The 14820-nt window shown below is 50.3% G+C and overlaps 1 protein-coding gene across 2 annotated transcripts in view; it reads right to left on the bottom strand.

Annotated features, from left to right (window-relative positions):
- The window catches only part of PXDC1 (PX domain containing 1), a 28628-nt gene extending 15720 nt beyond the window's left edge, over positions 1 to 12908 (bottom strand). The window contains exon 1 of one of the 2 annotated variants that reach the window (XM_052780047.1): positions 12719 to 12908. In XM_052780047.1, the coding sequence (XP_052636007.1) occupies positions 12719 to 12893 (175 nt within the window). In that variant the 5' untranslated portion in view covers positions 12894 to 12908. Of the gene's footprint in view, positions 1 to 10119; positions 10610 to 12718 lie in introns of those variants that run through there. The other variant, XM_052780038.1, reaches the window with a different exon arrangement.
- Positions 12909 to 14820: the final 1912 nt, after the last annotated feature.

Raw genomic sequence — 14820 nt, 5'->3', positions numbered from 1 at the left:
AAGGTGCTCTCACCCTCCCCTGCAACTCATTTCCTCTCCCACACCGCAACACAGGGCTGCCTCTACTTTGCCAGCACAATTATGCAAGCAGTGGGGAATACCTCGAACTGCTCTTGTCGAAGGCTTCTCCTCAGGAAACCCCAGCCTTCGCAGAAGAAGCAAGAGACTGCAGGCTAGGATGCCCCATTCAAGCTCCTTTCTTAACTACGCACTAGACTGAGTTTGAGCAGGAATCAGGACTTGTGTAAAGAAGGGTCACAGAACTGCACCCAAGCTTTCCATCTCTATTCTTCACTTTGTGGGGGTTTCTCCCCTGCCTGTCTTCTTTTTCCTGTTCAGAAGCTTTAACAAGGCAGAGAGAAAGAAAAAAAAATCCAAAAACCAAAAAGCCAGAGACTTGTATAGGATCTCCAGACGCTGGGAGCGCCTGAACAAACACATGCACATGCCAGCTGACTCTGCAGACAGAGCCCAGCAACTCCACCATTCATTTACCCTGACACAAACGCACCACAAGCTGGATGCATCTGGAGTGCATGGGACTCACTGGCCACGTATGCAGCGTTCGTATGGCAGCTACAGCATGTCCTGAGGCTGTTGTCTCTCTGCCCATGGACCATAAATACATTCCTATCTTTCCATCTGGGGCTTTTAGACCCCAAGAACCCTTATTCAGAGAGTTTGCTATAAAATAAAAATAAGACACCAGTAAAGCAACCAGTAGCCTGGAATCAGTTGCGCTTTCTTCCACTTGTTCGATCAGGCAACAGAGCTGAGCTTAGAGCTGGGAAATCTCTTAGTGAGGTCACGGTAAAAGGCTGTTCTCATGCCTTTTCCTCTGCCCTGGCCCCGTCTGACTGCTAATGGAAAACATGCGCAAACTCCTCCCAGGAAAACTTTGCTCTCTGTTTTCTTACCCGTACTGTGCTTGGACAATTAACTATCATTTCAAGTGATTTAAATGCTATAAGCACCTACGTTTATAGGGCTTGAGGAAAACTGAAGCCCCACTGGCTCCTTTTTTACCACAAACCCTGTTGCCAAATACCACAAACCTCTAAGATTTCTTTACCCTGCGCACAAGGGAGCCCACTCGCTGGGTGACAGGAGGGACGATACGGGCACACTGCCTGACCCTGGGTAGCACTCACCTGTACCAGGGATGTTTGCTTTTAGCCCGGTTCTGCTGTGTGCACAACCCCCATAGTCAGCAACCTCATTCAGTCCCTTTGACATCTTCTCTGCTCCTTTCCAGACCAAGAGCCCCAGGCTGAGTCCTTAAGACTGGGTGAAAAGGATTTGCCTGCAGTTTGAGACCAAGCGTAAATAGCAACTTTACGCATAGCAACACGTCTCTGGAAAAAACGTGGCACAAACAGCACCAGAGGCCTGCAGCATCCTTCCTGCTCGGGGACCCTGGTGCCGGAGCAGCTGCCGGAGGCTGAGAGAGCAGGCCAGCAGCTGCGGACCTGGCACGCTGGCTCACGGCGTGGGAGAGGGGCCCAGAGCTGCAAACGAGGAGGAAACGAGCTCAGCAGAGGAGGAGAACGCACTGGGAGCCAATTCCTGATGTCAACACACAAGCCTTGGTAGGCCTGTCCTACTACTGCCATGTAAGCCACCAAATCTGCAACTAATGACATTTTGACAACAGCAGATAACGCACTGCATGCTTCCACCTAACGAAGCAGGACAGGAGTCGCAGCGTGTCCTCCATGGCTCATAATGAAATCGCAATGCAGTCCTGACGGTCAGTGTCCACAATGAGCAGGTTGTCTCAACAATCCTCTAGTACCTTCCAAGGAGGAGTAAGTTCATGCCTAGGTCAAGTACGTCTCATATGCCATCTCTCAATGATGACACATAGAAGTCTGTTTTTCTGGAGAGGTGTTGCTATGTACAAGTTGCTATGCATACGTGATCTCTAACTGTGGGCAAACCCTATTTCTCCAATCTGAAGGACTCCACTTCAGGCTTGTGGTGAGGAGAGGAACAAAGAATGTCCAAGAGATCTCCTACTTTCTCAAAATCAGTTCAATATGTATATGAGGCTGAGCAAGAGCAGAAGCCAAGGTGTACTTTATGAAGATGTGTGCAAGATCAAATAGCAATAGGCCTAAATGCTGTGTATTTTAGTATGTACATGAAGATTAAAATACTGCATTGAGCCCTCCTCACCTAATCCTCTCTCCATCCCCTATGGGAAGACTGCAGAGTCGATATCAAAGTGAAAAAAGGGGTAGCGAATAAATCCAGGGAGAAATCTTACTGTGTTCTGCTAACCTACACTGCAAGAAAGATTTAAGGCTTATAGATTCAGATCTTGAGCCCATCCTTCTCTCTTTGCACAAGCCCATGAGCAGCAGTTAGGGATTTCAAATCTTTAGGGAAGACACATAAGCTGTCTTGCACAGGGGACTGCTACTCTGCTTTCTCTCCTGACCAGACTGTACAGTGTCAAGAGGAGATATGCCCCTTTTCCCCAGTTACAGTATTCATTAACACTGCAGTGCTCAATCTTTTTTATCCTGTACCCTCATTCCTCCTTTCCCTCAGATATCTTCTAACCCATGTGCACACACACAGAATTCAGGATGTAGATAGAGCGATAGCAGGAAGGTCTCAGCCACAAGAGGAGGTGTACAAAAATCACAGAATAATGGCCAATAGAAGAGTTCAGTCCAGTTCATCCAAAGAAGGGCCAAGACCAAAGTCAGATTAGGCTGCTGGGGACCATGTCCAGTTGACTTCTGAATATCCCCACGGACAGATATTCCACAGAATCATGCAGGAACTGAAGCTACTCAGCTGGGACACGGATCAGGGCTGAAAGGTGGCAACTCAGTCCAGAGTTTTCCGCTATTTTGCTCCTTTGCACTGCTTCCCATTTCCTCCCTCTGCGGAATCAGGCTCTTCTCAATACCACTTCAGCTGGCATCTTTCCCTGCTTCATGGCCACGATGCCTCCCTCCTCCCAGCAGCTGCCCTGCTAGCATCCCTCCTCCCCGCAGGCACGTTTTCCCTCAACCTCACTGCCTGGGAACTCTGGCATTAGCCACCTCAGACTGGACTCTGAAGAGGCCAAAGCAGCTCCTGCTTACGGCTGCCTCCTCTCTGACAGAGGAGAATAGGATAAAAGGTCGTTAGAAGGACAAAGGAATACTCAGTGGTATGTAAAGGCAGGAAACTCAAAAAAACAGCAGATGGGAAAGCTTGTTTCACACAACTTTTCTTCACTAATGCTGCAGAAATAACACCACAGGAATCCCTTAAGTCCAAAGACTTAAGATCCAGAGAAGGGCAGATAATTACAGGCAGTCAGGGCTATCAGATCTTCAATTACTAAAGACCAGGACTGTCACTTTTCTGTTCTCTGCCGATTAGTTATGCTGTCTTCTGCAGCATCTGGTTCTCATCACTAGGGACAGGACCCCAGAGCTAGCTATGGCACTGGTTTGACTTAGTCTGGCAGCTCTGGCAGCAACTCTTTGATGCCTCTTGCCTAATTCTGCAACACCCCTCTCTTGGGGCAGACACACTTGCCCCTTCCCCTCATGGGGAAATTCATTCATCTCATATGACAGGAGTCACTACAGTCTCTAAAACCTTTACAAAGGGTTTACTATTTATGCAGTTATCACTGACAAGATCCATCTTCGTGGCATTGCTCAGAGAGCAGCTAAAAGGATACAATGGAGTTCAAAAGAGGGGTGCAAGTAGGTGGATTTTTGAAATTTGTTACATGTTGTGCTGCTCTTCTTAAACTTGATGTTGAGGAACAAAATAGGGACAGTTTTTTTTAAAAGTATGAGTACACAAAGTGCATGTAAGTCACTCCCTACTTTTAGAAGTCCCACTAGGTAGCAACAAGCATATTGAGGATACTGAGAGAAATCGGTTAGATGCAGAAAGACAGAGAGCTTTCAAACCCCTGCCTGAACTGCACACACCTAGCTCTAACACACACCATTTCTTCTTTTGCAGTTCATATGCAGCAGATATAAAAATACGGATGGAGCAAAGTCCTATCCAAACAACTGTCCAGCTGAAATCGCCCAGAGCAGAGGTTGTGATCGTGACCACCTGAGGGCCCTGGCACACTTGAATACCCATGCAAAGCGAGGAGGCAAGTTAAAAGCTGAGAAGTCCAGACCCTCCAGCTGATGGGTTTTCCACACATGTATTGTTAGTTATGGGATCTCCCAGGATCTCTGGAGGGGAGACGGCACCTCCTGGTGACAGAACTCAGCAGACTGGCTTTCCCCACAGAGCTCCCCCTCTTGGTGCCTGATGAGCCACAAGAAAGAAAAAGATGTCAAAGAAGCACGAGATAAAAGCGAACAAAGCAGTCAAAGCCTGATGAAAAATGCAAGCCCTACAACCATTTTTAGTGCTGAATTCTTATCAGGTGAGAACTGTCATGAAAAAAACAACCTCATTTCCATTCCTTTCCACCAAAATCCTCCCAGACACATTGCCTCGGTCCACCACAAAAAGGCAACTTGTGCCTAGCTTTATAACAACACAGCCAGCTTCATTTATCTCCATCATTACTGATGAACCATGAAATTCAGCTAATAAAAAACAAGCCCAGAAGCCCCAAACTTAATTTTGGTTATACAGCACTGCTAGAGCCTGATAACCAAGAGCTGCATTCTTTGCCTGCCAGACAGAAGCTCTGAGCAAGCTCCACTAATGAACTGTTGACAATGTCAACAATGAAAAGAGCACAATAGATGCCGTGTATTTATCTGTATTGTCACAGCACCGAAACAGCTGCTGTCTGTGGAAACCACTATGCTGCTCTGTAGAGCTCCCTCTTCTCATAAATCACACTCCCAGATGGTCTTGTAAACAACAACAACATTATAATGCAGCATATAGAAAACCGTAAGTTATGAATGCGACATTTGCAAGCAAACATAATGTTCCTGGGGTGGCTCTTCAGGAACTGCCTTCTGCTTTGCAGAAGTCCTTCCAATGGCAGCCTTGGAGGAGCTTCCCATGTGCTTCCCGGTGCACAGCCACTCGGACACAGAAGACAGCTGATCATCTGCTTCCTGCATGAGGCAACCACGCCGGAGGGCAGGCACAAGCCTCAGAGCTAGAGCTCTGCGTTAGTCATCTGGGAGAGACTGCTCAGGGTCTGCTGCAGGTGAAGTGACTACCTCTATGCTACCAGGCAAGCTACAGACACAAAGTCTCTATAGGGAATCTCCACCGCTACTGGAGAACTTCTATGGACGGACAGAGGTTGAGCGCCAACAAGGCAGAAAGGAACAGAAAAGTTCTGGAGAGCCACAGATAACCATGGATGGCAGCAAGCCGGTGAGGGGAACCTGAAGGCAAAGAAAGGGAACAGAAAGCAGCTCAGGGAAAGCGACTTGGAGAAGCAGAGAGAAAATAACAGAAAAGAGAGCAAGGGGAAAAAAGGCCACGACAGAGCAGAATGAGTCAGAGGAGGGATGGAAAGAAAGAAGGGGGAGGAAAATGAGCACTTTGGGAAGAGAGAGCCCAGCTACCAAAAAAAAAAAAAAATCTGTAAGACTGAAGAGAGTTTCTGACTTGATGGCTCAGAGTATCAGAGCAGGACCAGGCGCTACACGTAGGCGCAACATGAACAGCAACATTGGAAGAGCATCTGAGCCTCTGTTCTGATGACAAAGGCAACAAAACAGTGGCAGAGGAGGACTGCCAGAAACCAACCTGCCACTCCAAGGGGAAAACAAATCCCAACTTCGAAAGGCTGCTAACGTGCTCTTCTGGCTTCCTGGTCCAGGACTTAAGGGACTGATCCTGCCCTCACTGAAGTCAGAGGCAGCTGTCTGACTGCTGACTGCACTAACCTGGATCAAGTTCTAGAATAAATCTTAGATTACTACCCCTCAGAAGTAATATTTACAGAAAATAGGAGAGAAAAAAAGAGTACTTTTCCAGGTTTACACTTCACTTCCAGTGTCTATTGGGTCATTGCAACTATTTCTAAATTATCACTTTTAAGTTGGCTTCTAAGTCCACAGGGCTGCTTTTCTCATGAAGAGGGATTTAAATAGAAAAGTTGTTTATTTTACATATAGAAACAGACAGTTTAGTAACATTAGGCTGTGTTCTAGCTCTGCTAAGAGTGAACTAGCCTGTGTTTTTCTGTGCTCCTCTTTTGTGCATTTGCCTAGAGCAAGGGATGGGCACATTTCAGACACATATAAAATACTAGCAAGTTACTGGTAACATCACAGTGAATCATATTTAGTCACCCTGCAGGTATGCACATATCTAACCTTGTTTACCAGCTTGCTAGTAAGATGTCTTGTGTTGTTGAACGTCCTTGGCCCTTAGCATCATAGTACACTCCAGATGCCGAGAGTGCACTTTGCCACGTGTTGTTATTAGTTATCAAAGACAAGACCAGATTGTGTGAATGCCATACTCCCCCCGGGACCTCCCCTCTCCTCATATCAAAAAAAGGGGAAGATGAACAGCCAGTGCAGAAAACTATACCTCCCGTCCCCTCCTCTGTCATCTCAAAGCGCTCTGCAGATCTGAGAAATATGTGGAGAGGGAGAGCATTGTGGAAGTCAGTCCAAGGGGACGGGGGTGGAGAAAGGAGAGGGCCATTTGCTGTTGCTGAGCAAGAAAAGGAGCACACTCCTGTTCAGTACTAGTTCTTTGCTGAAACCAGCAATAATGGTAACAGCCAACTCTTTCTAATATTGCTGACATTTTTAAAAAAAAATCTTCTTTTAAAAAGTTAATAACATCAAATAAGCTCAAGCTTTCACTCCTCAACCATACCCCTTAAATGTAAGGTACTGCAGCTTGACTGAGCTGTAGGATAATGTAGTCCTTTTAATGCTCCTTAGGCAAATCTGTAGGAACTTTGGAGTCCTTCAATGCAATGTAAATTTGGTTTGCAACATTTTACCACTTCCTCCAGATAAAAGGCACAGCTAATATTCACCTTCTTTCAGAAAGCCTAAGATAAACACACACACACATATACAACCTCACATACATATGCATATACATTTGTATGTATATAAAAACACTCACACACAAATGTATATGACTGAATGCTAACACACACAAGAGCATGCTTTTGTCAGGTGTTCTTTTTGGGTTAAGTATATTGAGCTTCACTGTAGGTGGCAGGACATCTGCTTTTAAACAGGACATTAAGAAACCATGCTTACCCCAGGAGTTTTGTAAAGACCGGACATGCACCGTGCAATGTCTTCTCACATCCGAAGCTTTGCGTCAGTGTTACTTAATTAAATGAGATTTTTATGTTTCAACTTAGTGAATTTACACAAGGCTGTGGCCAGTCACTTTAAAATGCTGGTATGATGAAGTGTTCTCTATGCAGAGAAGCACCCTCTGCAAAGTAATTTTCTTTAGAGCAGGAGCAGCGTAATTTTAAACAGTATTACTGAAATTGTGAAGTGTGCTGTGATTGCTTAGAAAGTAATCCTGATTTTTATTCCATCTCTGTTGCAGAGTTAACCCCCACCTCCTTACCAAGCTGAACAGATCACGATCTGCTTATATTGGGTTTCGATTTTTCAAATCCTGGACTGATGCTTTGCTCATTCCTGATTCTACTGAAGTCGGTGCGCCTGTTCCTGAGATAAGGGTAAGTGAAGGTTGCTGGCTCCAGGTCTTAGGCAGGAACTGAGCATTGCAGGCTGAGGATGCTTACTTTTTCCCAGCTGTTCATGCACTAATGGTGTTTGTTACCTGGGACTGTCAAGTAAAGCCAGTGCAAGGGACTATAATCCCATCTGGCTCTAACTGCACAAACGGTGCCTCAGAGAGATGTGAAAACAGTGTAGTATTTTGCAAAAGCTGTGATAGGTCTTGAGGCAGGAGAGGAACCACGCTCACTTAAGGCAGGCGCTGAGGAATGAGAATGGCTTTAGGACGCGCAGGGGCTCCTGTGCCAAAGTGATGGGGAGGGAGTGCGCTGGGAGGGGCAGGAGGCCAGGGCCAGCAAGGACCGACTCTGTCTCCAGCCAACCCAGCACACGCCCCAGCCTGGCTGCCAAGCTACTCTTCAGAGCCCCATAAATCCAACAAGTACAAAGACTACCGGCACGCTGGGAAGTCAAATTTTAGTCACAGTGACCCTGGCAGGTGCTGTTCCCTGCAGGCCACAGGCAGATTCTCTCTAGACCTACCCAGCATCCTCAAAAGCTGGGGCTGAGGTGCCACATACACATAAAGGCTGTGTTATTTAGAATTTACTGCCGCTCAGCACTGCTAAAAATCACGCTCGGAGTACTTTAGGTAGGGCACCCGCAATGGAAAATACATTTTCGCAATATTTTAGATCCCTGGTCAACAACCTCATCGCGTGAGACACTATAAGCACGCTGTGCCGGGCACACAGCAGGGCTGAGGGGGGGGTGGGGGGGTGGGGGACAGGGATCTGCAGGAACAGCCAGCGGACTCCCCCATTCCCAACCTGCACCCAAGTGGAGGGAGACAGCCCCCCCCGCCCTCCGGCACCGAGCCCCCGCAAGCCTCTCCCACCCCGCACGGGGCTGCAAGGGGATGGCGGGGCTGCCGCCAGCCCGGCAGCCCTGCGCCCATCCCCGCCGTCTGCAGAGGGCACCCGGGACCCGCCGGTGGCGGCGGAGCCGAGCTCCCGCCTCCCGGCTGCGGGAAGGGGAAAAGCCCAGCGCCGGGGGACGCCCGCCGGGGAGCGGGCTGCGGCTCCCGCCACCCGAAGAAGATGAGGAGGGGGAAAGGTGTAAGCATTTTTAAAAGGTAAAAGCATTTTTAAAAGGTAGGTGTAAGCATTTTTAAATGAGGCACAAACGCACACAGCGCCCCGCCCCAACCCCGCCGCAGAGGTTAGGGATGTGGCAGGACAGTAGAAAAAGCCCTGTCTCGCCTTAAACACCCGTCACAAAACATCCTTGGCGAGTCAGCCCCGGGGGAGACCCGCTGGCGCTGCTCCCCCCTCGCAGGGAACAGAGCCCGCTGTCACACAGGTAGGGCCCAGAAATAAGTCCGGTGGATTTATACCGCTGTGCAGCGTGGAGAACCAGCCCCGAGAATGTCAAAACGCAGACCCTCTGCAAGGGGAGGGTCACACAAGGTGAGAGGCGAAGTGAGAGCAGGGGAGAACTTTTCCATCCTCTCAGAGGGGAAAACATTCACAAAATACCAGCTTCTCCCCGTTCCTGTTCAATCAAATCATTCATGTAGTTACTCAAACAACTAGGGAGAGTGGAAGTGCTACGCATACGTCCATTTTCAGACGAGCGGATGCTCCGCACCGCTCTCCACACTTGAAATATTTTAGAGTAAAACACGTAACTGTATCTAAAAAATACCCCAAGCGTTAAACAAATTAAAATCAACCCCCAAGTCAGCTTAACAGGTACATTCTGCTTCTGCACAGTCAGGCCTGAGCATGGGCAACATCCCCCGAGCTGGCTTAATCCACTTCAGAAACGAAAAGAGAAAACATGGATCTAACCGCTGGTGCAATTCCCCTGTTTTGCAGAAGTTATGCGAGGAATTATGCCAGCTCCCAGAGTCGCTCCGTCCACTGGCAAGCGCCGCAGCCTCTTCCTCCCCCCCGCCCCACTCTCCTTGTGGCAAACAACATACCAACACGCGGAGATTTTTCAGCTACAGCCCTTCTCCTGCCAACAACCCCCGAGGGGAGGCCGGAGACAGCGGGGAGGGGCAGCGCGAACAGGGACCCCTCTGCTCCCCCAGCCCAGCCCGGAGCCCCCGTTGCGGCGGGGCTGGGGTCTCCCTCCTGCGAGAACCCCGAGCCCGCGGGGCTCGCCCCCCCCCCCCCCCGGCCCCGGGCTGCGGGGCAGCCCATCACCCCCACAGTTTATTTACCCCCCCAAAAACAGAACAGAAATCAACAGCCCGGGCGGAGTTTCCGACCGCAAAACGTCCCCGCAGCTTTCCTGCCTCCCTCCCCCCCCCGCCCCGTCCGGTCCCGCAGCGGCTCCAGCTCCTCATCCCCCCCTTCCCTCCGCCGGGGGGGACCGCCCGCCCCGCCGCCGCCGCCGCCACCGCCACCGCCGGGGCAGCGGCGGAAAGCCAGCCCGCCCGCCAGGCAGCGAGGGCCGAGCCCGCGGAGGCTGCTCAAACCTTGGAGCAAGGGGGAGCGGGACAGCTCGGGCCGGTCCTCGGGGAAGGAGTCGAGGAGCCGCTTGAAGAGGCGGCCGAGGTCGGAGTAGCTGCGGTGCAGGTAGAGGATGTTGCGGTCCGACCACTCCGTGCGGATCTCGTAAAACTCCTCCTCGTCGCCCCGCCGGCTGATGATGAGCCGCCGGATCCCGTTCACCCAGCAGCCCCGCACGTACATGTTCACCAGCGAGGTGCCCTCAAACACGGCCGAGGCCATCCCGCCGCCGCCCGCGCATCCCCCGCCGCCGGCGGAGGGCGAAGCGCACCGCCCCGCGCCGCCGCGGCCAAGTTAAGAGGAGGAGGAGGAAGAGGAGGAGGAGGAAGAGAGAAGGGGGGTGCCACCCGCCGCACGGCCACCCCCCCCCGGCCCGGCCCTGCCCGCCGGGGCTGTGCCGCCTCCCGGCGCTGGAGGGAGGGCCCGCCGGCGCCTCATAGACGGCGGCCCGCAGCGAGGGGCCGGCCCGGGCACCCCTGTCCTTGCTCCGCCGAGCCCCCGGCACCGAGCGGGGCGGCTCTCACCCCCTCCCGGGGCGGGGAGCGGGGCGGCTCGGCCCCTTCTTCCCCAGGGCGGCAGGGAGGCAGAGCCCCCCCCCGTCCCACGGCCGCAGCGGGGGGCGGGGGGGGAGCGGGGCTGCCCGCGGCCGCTGTGACCCCCCCGGCCCCGGCCCCGTAGCCAGCGCCCACCCCCTCCGCCAAACACCCGCGGTCCCCGTGGCGGGATCCTCCTCTTCCTTCTCGGGGCGATTTCGCAGACGCCACAGACACGACAAGGAAATTTTTTCCCCTCCCAGTGACCCCAGAAGTTTTTTCTTCTTCTTTTTTTTTTCTTAAAAAAAAAAAAAAACAACAAAAAAACCAAACTTCCAGCCCGGCCAGCGGAGGGAGGAGAAGGGGGAATTGCTCACACCGCCTCCAGCTGCGGCATGCGAGGCTGCCAGCCCTCGGCAGCGCACACACGGTTGAAAAGCGGCCCTGGGTGCCCTGGGAAGCCTAAACGGGGACCCCGGCCGCAGTGCCGGCACCTCCGGGGAGAGGGAGGTCCCTCACAGAAAGGCGAAGCAGGAGAAAGGGAGTACCCGGCTGGTGCCTGGGACCCCCTCGGCCTTTTCTTAATAGTCTGGTGGGACGCCATCCCTGAGGGAGCCTCCAGCAGCATCGCATACGGGAGGGAGATGGGGAGATGGATGGGGAGGCCTGCGCTTGCAAATACAGCCCCTCCTTCCCACGGGACCCCCAAGCAGTGTCTTAACGCACAGAGAGGGGGGCACTGGGAGAGCTGGCAGGGACTGCAGCAGTCAGCAGCAGTCATCTGGCAAAACCGGAGACGCACTGTAAGGCAAGGAAGAGTGTGTGAGAGATACCTGGATGCCTGAAAATGCCTAAGAAGCTGCAGGGTTAAGATATACATAGTGAAGGTCAAGAGAATGACAGCGTGGTGACGTGGGATGCATCATCTGGGACGGGCCTCTGCTTGAAGGCAGTGGCCTCCGGCACCCGGCTTTCTGCTGCGGAGGGGCTCAGCGGGACGGAGGGAGGTGGTGGAAAACTTCCCAGGGTCACGCCGTGGCCTGGGGCTGGAGAGACCCTTCCTGTTTGTGTGATTTGGGGAGGTCGGAGGTCGTTGCACTCACACTACATATTATCAAATTTAAGCCAGTTTTTGCCAGCGTGACGTCTGTGGCTCAGGAGGCCAGGAATTCACACGGCAACAATTCGGGCGCTGTTTAACCGCTCAGAAAAATCAGCAGAGCCCAGAGACAAGACCACGGTTACAGGTATCAGCCAAAAAGTGGTGCTTGCAGAACATCGCAGCTGGATCAGCTTGGGACAGTACAAATAAGCACGGCGAGGGGGGCACAGGAGTGAAAGATACTGAGTAGTTTTCTGTAAAGTGTGTAATTAAATAACTAAATCATACTCTTTTCAACAGATAGCATGTTGCTAGCAACTGCCTAAATCATTCAGGTTCCACATGCCTCTATGGTAAACCAACTCCAAACCAACAAAGGCAGTGATGTCCCAATCTCCCTATTCAAATACATCATTGTATATTTTCTCAATTTAACTTCTACATAACAAAACTGGTTTTAGTTCACTCTGAAGCGCAGTCGTATGTAAAGAATGCAAACAACTGAGCCCCATCTCTCCAAACAGAAAGGCACGTGCCTGTTTACTGCAGTCTCACTCTACAGCACCTGCAGACATTTCTTTAGAGAAATCTGCATTTTTGAAGACAGGACGGGTGATACTCAAGATGTCGGAGTGGATCCTGAGGCGCTCAGCACCGATTCCTACCAAACCAACTTCACTGAGAATGGCACTGGGCCCACAGCTGCGATACAAAACCAGGCAAAGCAAACAACCTGAAGGCACACGCTTTCCAAGGAGAGCTGAGTACCCCTGCCTGGAGCAAAGCGTGTGGCAGAGGCCCACCCACTTCACCTTGGGTCACCACAAAAAGGGTTTTCCTATCACTGTCGGGCTAGACATCTCCTGAGTATCCCGTATTAGCTGTTCAGAGTATTCAGTGGGGCTTCACAGGCAAGGAATTGTCACAAACCTTTGTACTGTAGGAAGATCTCCACACAGCTCCTTTTGTTTGGGGCAGGCTTTTGTGATCCCTCCTCTTGTTCCAGTACACGGTGGTCTTCCCAGTTCTTCCGTGTAAAAACAAAACAAGAAAATAAAATGCCTTTTCTTCTGACAGTTGCTGTGGTAACCTGAAATAACCACATATCCTAAGGAAGTGAAACTTCTAGGAAGAGAACTGTGAGAGTAACCCCCCTTTTTTTAAAGATGTCAGCCTTGCATTGCTTCTATTTAAGCAAGGAAAGCACTTGACTTCTGCTCGTTCTGACTGGTATTTTCTGCCTTTGCAATAGAATGATTTTTGCCGTTGTCGGCCTGCCCACAAACTGCGTGTCACTCGATAGAGGGTCTCAGCACTTTGTCAGAGCTCCGGCTTCAGGTGCATTCTGCAAGGTCTTGGTTGGGGGTCCTCGACTTCTGCTGGGCTAAGGGTGCCGTGCACCGTCCTGTAGGCTTGAGCATTAAATGCTTGGTTCTATTTCTCTCTTTCAGTCTGACTGGTGCCATGCTTCTGACTTAATTAAAATATTCAAATCACACAAAACCCTATGTGCCTGTCACTGCCTGCTCATGGAAAATGAGCCTATGCTGAAAATTCTACATCTAAAGGGCTTGAAGCTGACATACTGATGCCAGATCCTGAATTTTAGGAGTATGAACAGTAGAAGTAATCCTATGCCTAATGCTGCACATGTAGGATCAGTTCGTTATTCCCTCATGAGGACGATCCTGTTCCAGAAAAAGGAATCTTAATCCGGTGAAGTACAGAAGTGGAACATCCCCTTTTTGGAGTGGAAATTAAACTGTGGCATAGCTTTAAATCCTGCCACTGAGCACTTCTGGTGTGGCCACCCATTGCCTGTGGGCGGGTCGGTAGCCCACCACAATTTAATCTCGTTCTCAGCTCAAGCGGCAGGACATGTGTATATATGTCCTCTCACCTCCCTGGTATGCTCCTGAGCGTCCCTATTACAGCAGTGTAATGCTCGCCAGCCATTAAATCTGGGCACAACTGCTATTCGTGAAATTTGGGTTAGTAATAGTCATCTGTTACTGTGTGGCTCCAGAAGTTTTGCCAGAAAATGGCTCACGCATAGAAAAGAAATGTTTGCATTAGACTGGTGGAGTGCCAGGGAGGACGGCAGGACTCACGAGATTATCTGCAGCGTGGAATGTAAAGTGGATGTGCAGGAAGGACAGATAGTCCCAAAGGACATAGACATTTTCCAGATGAAAGTATCTTTTAACATCAGCACCTTTTATTGTTGCTCTACAAATTGTATCTGTCATGCACTTTTTAAAGTACATAGAGGGTGGGCATTTGCATTTGACAAGTTTTTCATGTGGATGCAGCAGGGGCAGGACACTGCACAGCAGCTGCTCTTCAGCAGAAAATGGGAAACATGACTTTGCCTTTCTTTAAAGAAAGGCTTTTACTGAAACACATTTTATTCCTTCTTGTGTGACTTGGAGAGTTAGTATTTTCCATATTTTGATCTATTTTTGACACAAAAGTAATTAGTGGCAATTGCACCTTAGAGAATAAAGATGCTGACCGACTATGTGTTTTATCCCCTTGCATTTTTGTGATCTTAGTGTCTCATTGGAGTCATAAAATATTACGGGAATTCATGCATTTTCTTGGCCACTTATTAGTTTGATTTCTACCTAACAATTTTTCAGTCTTGCATTTTACTTTCACAAACTGGTAAACAATATAATTCATATAAAATACATGCAGAGTACCTAGCACATACTGTTAATCAGCTTGCTGAAAGGACTCAGGCCCTGTGAAGGTTATTCTGGCCAAAAATTCACTCCAAAGTCTTCGACTGATGCAAACACAATCAAAGTGATGCAGCAAAATTGTCTGAATTTGAGAAGAGGCCAGGGCCAAATCACAGGGCTTAAGAAGCCCAAGGGCAGGTAACTCCTGCCTCTTACGCTTGCGATGTGAACCATGCCTAGAAACACAAATGAAGTTGAATGAGCCTGTGGCTCTAACCTTGTGCTGTGCCGTGACATCTGTCAGCCCTGTTTTTTTCAGGTTTCTTCACTGGTGTAGTGGAAATG

The sequence above is a fragment of the Harpia harpyja genome, chromosome 1 (genome assembly GCF_026419915.1).
Source record: "Harpia harpyja isolate bHarHar1 chromosome 1, bHarHar1 primary haplotype, whole genome shotgun sequence".
NCBI classification, from domain to species: Eukaryota; Metazoa; Chordata; class Aves; order Accipitriformes; family Accipitridae; genus Harpia; species Harpia harpyja.
This window is presented reverse-complemented; position numbering and strand designations above follow the sequence as displayed.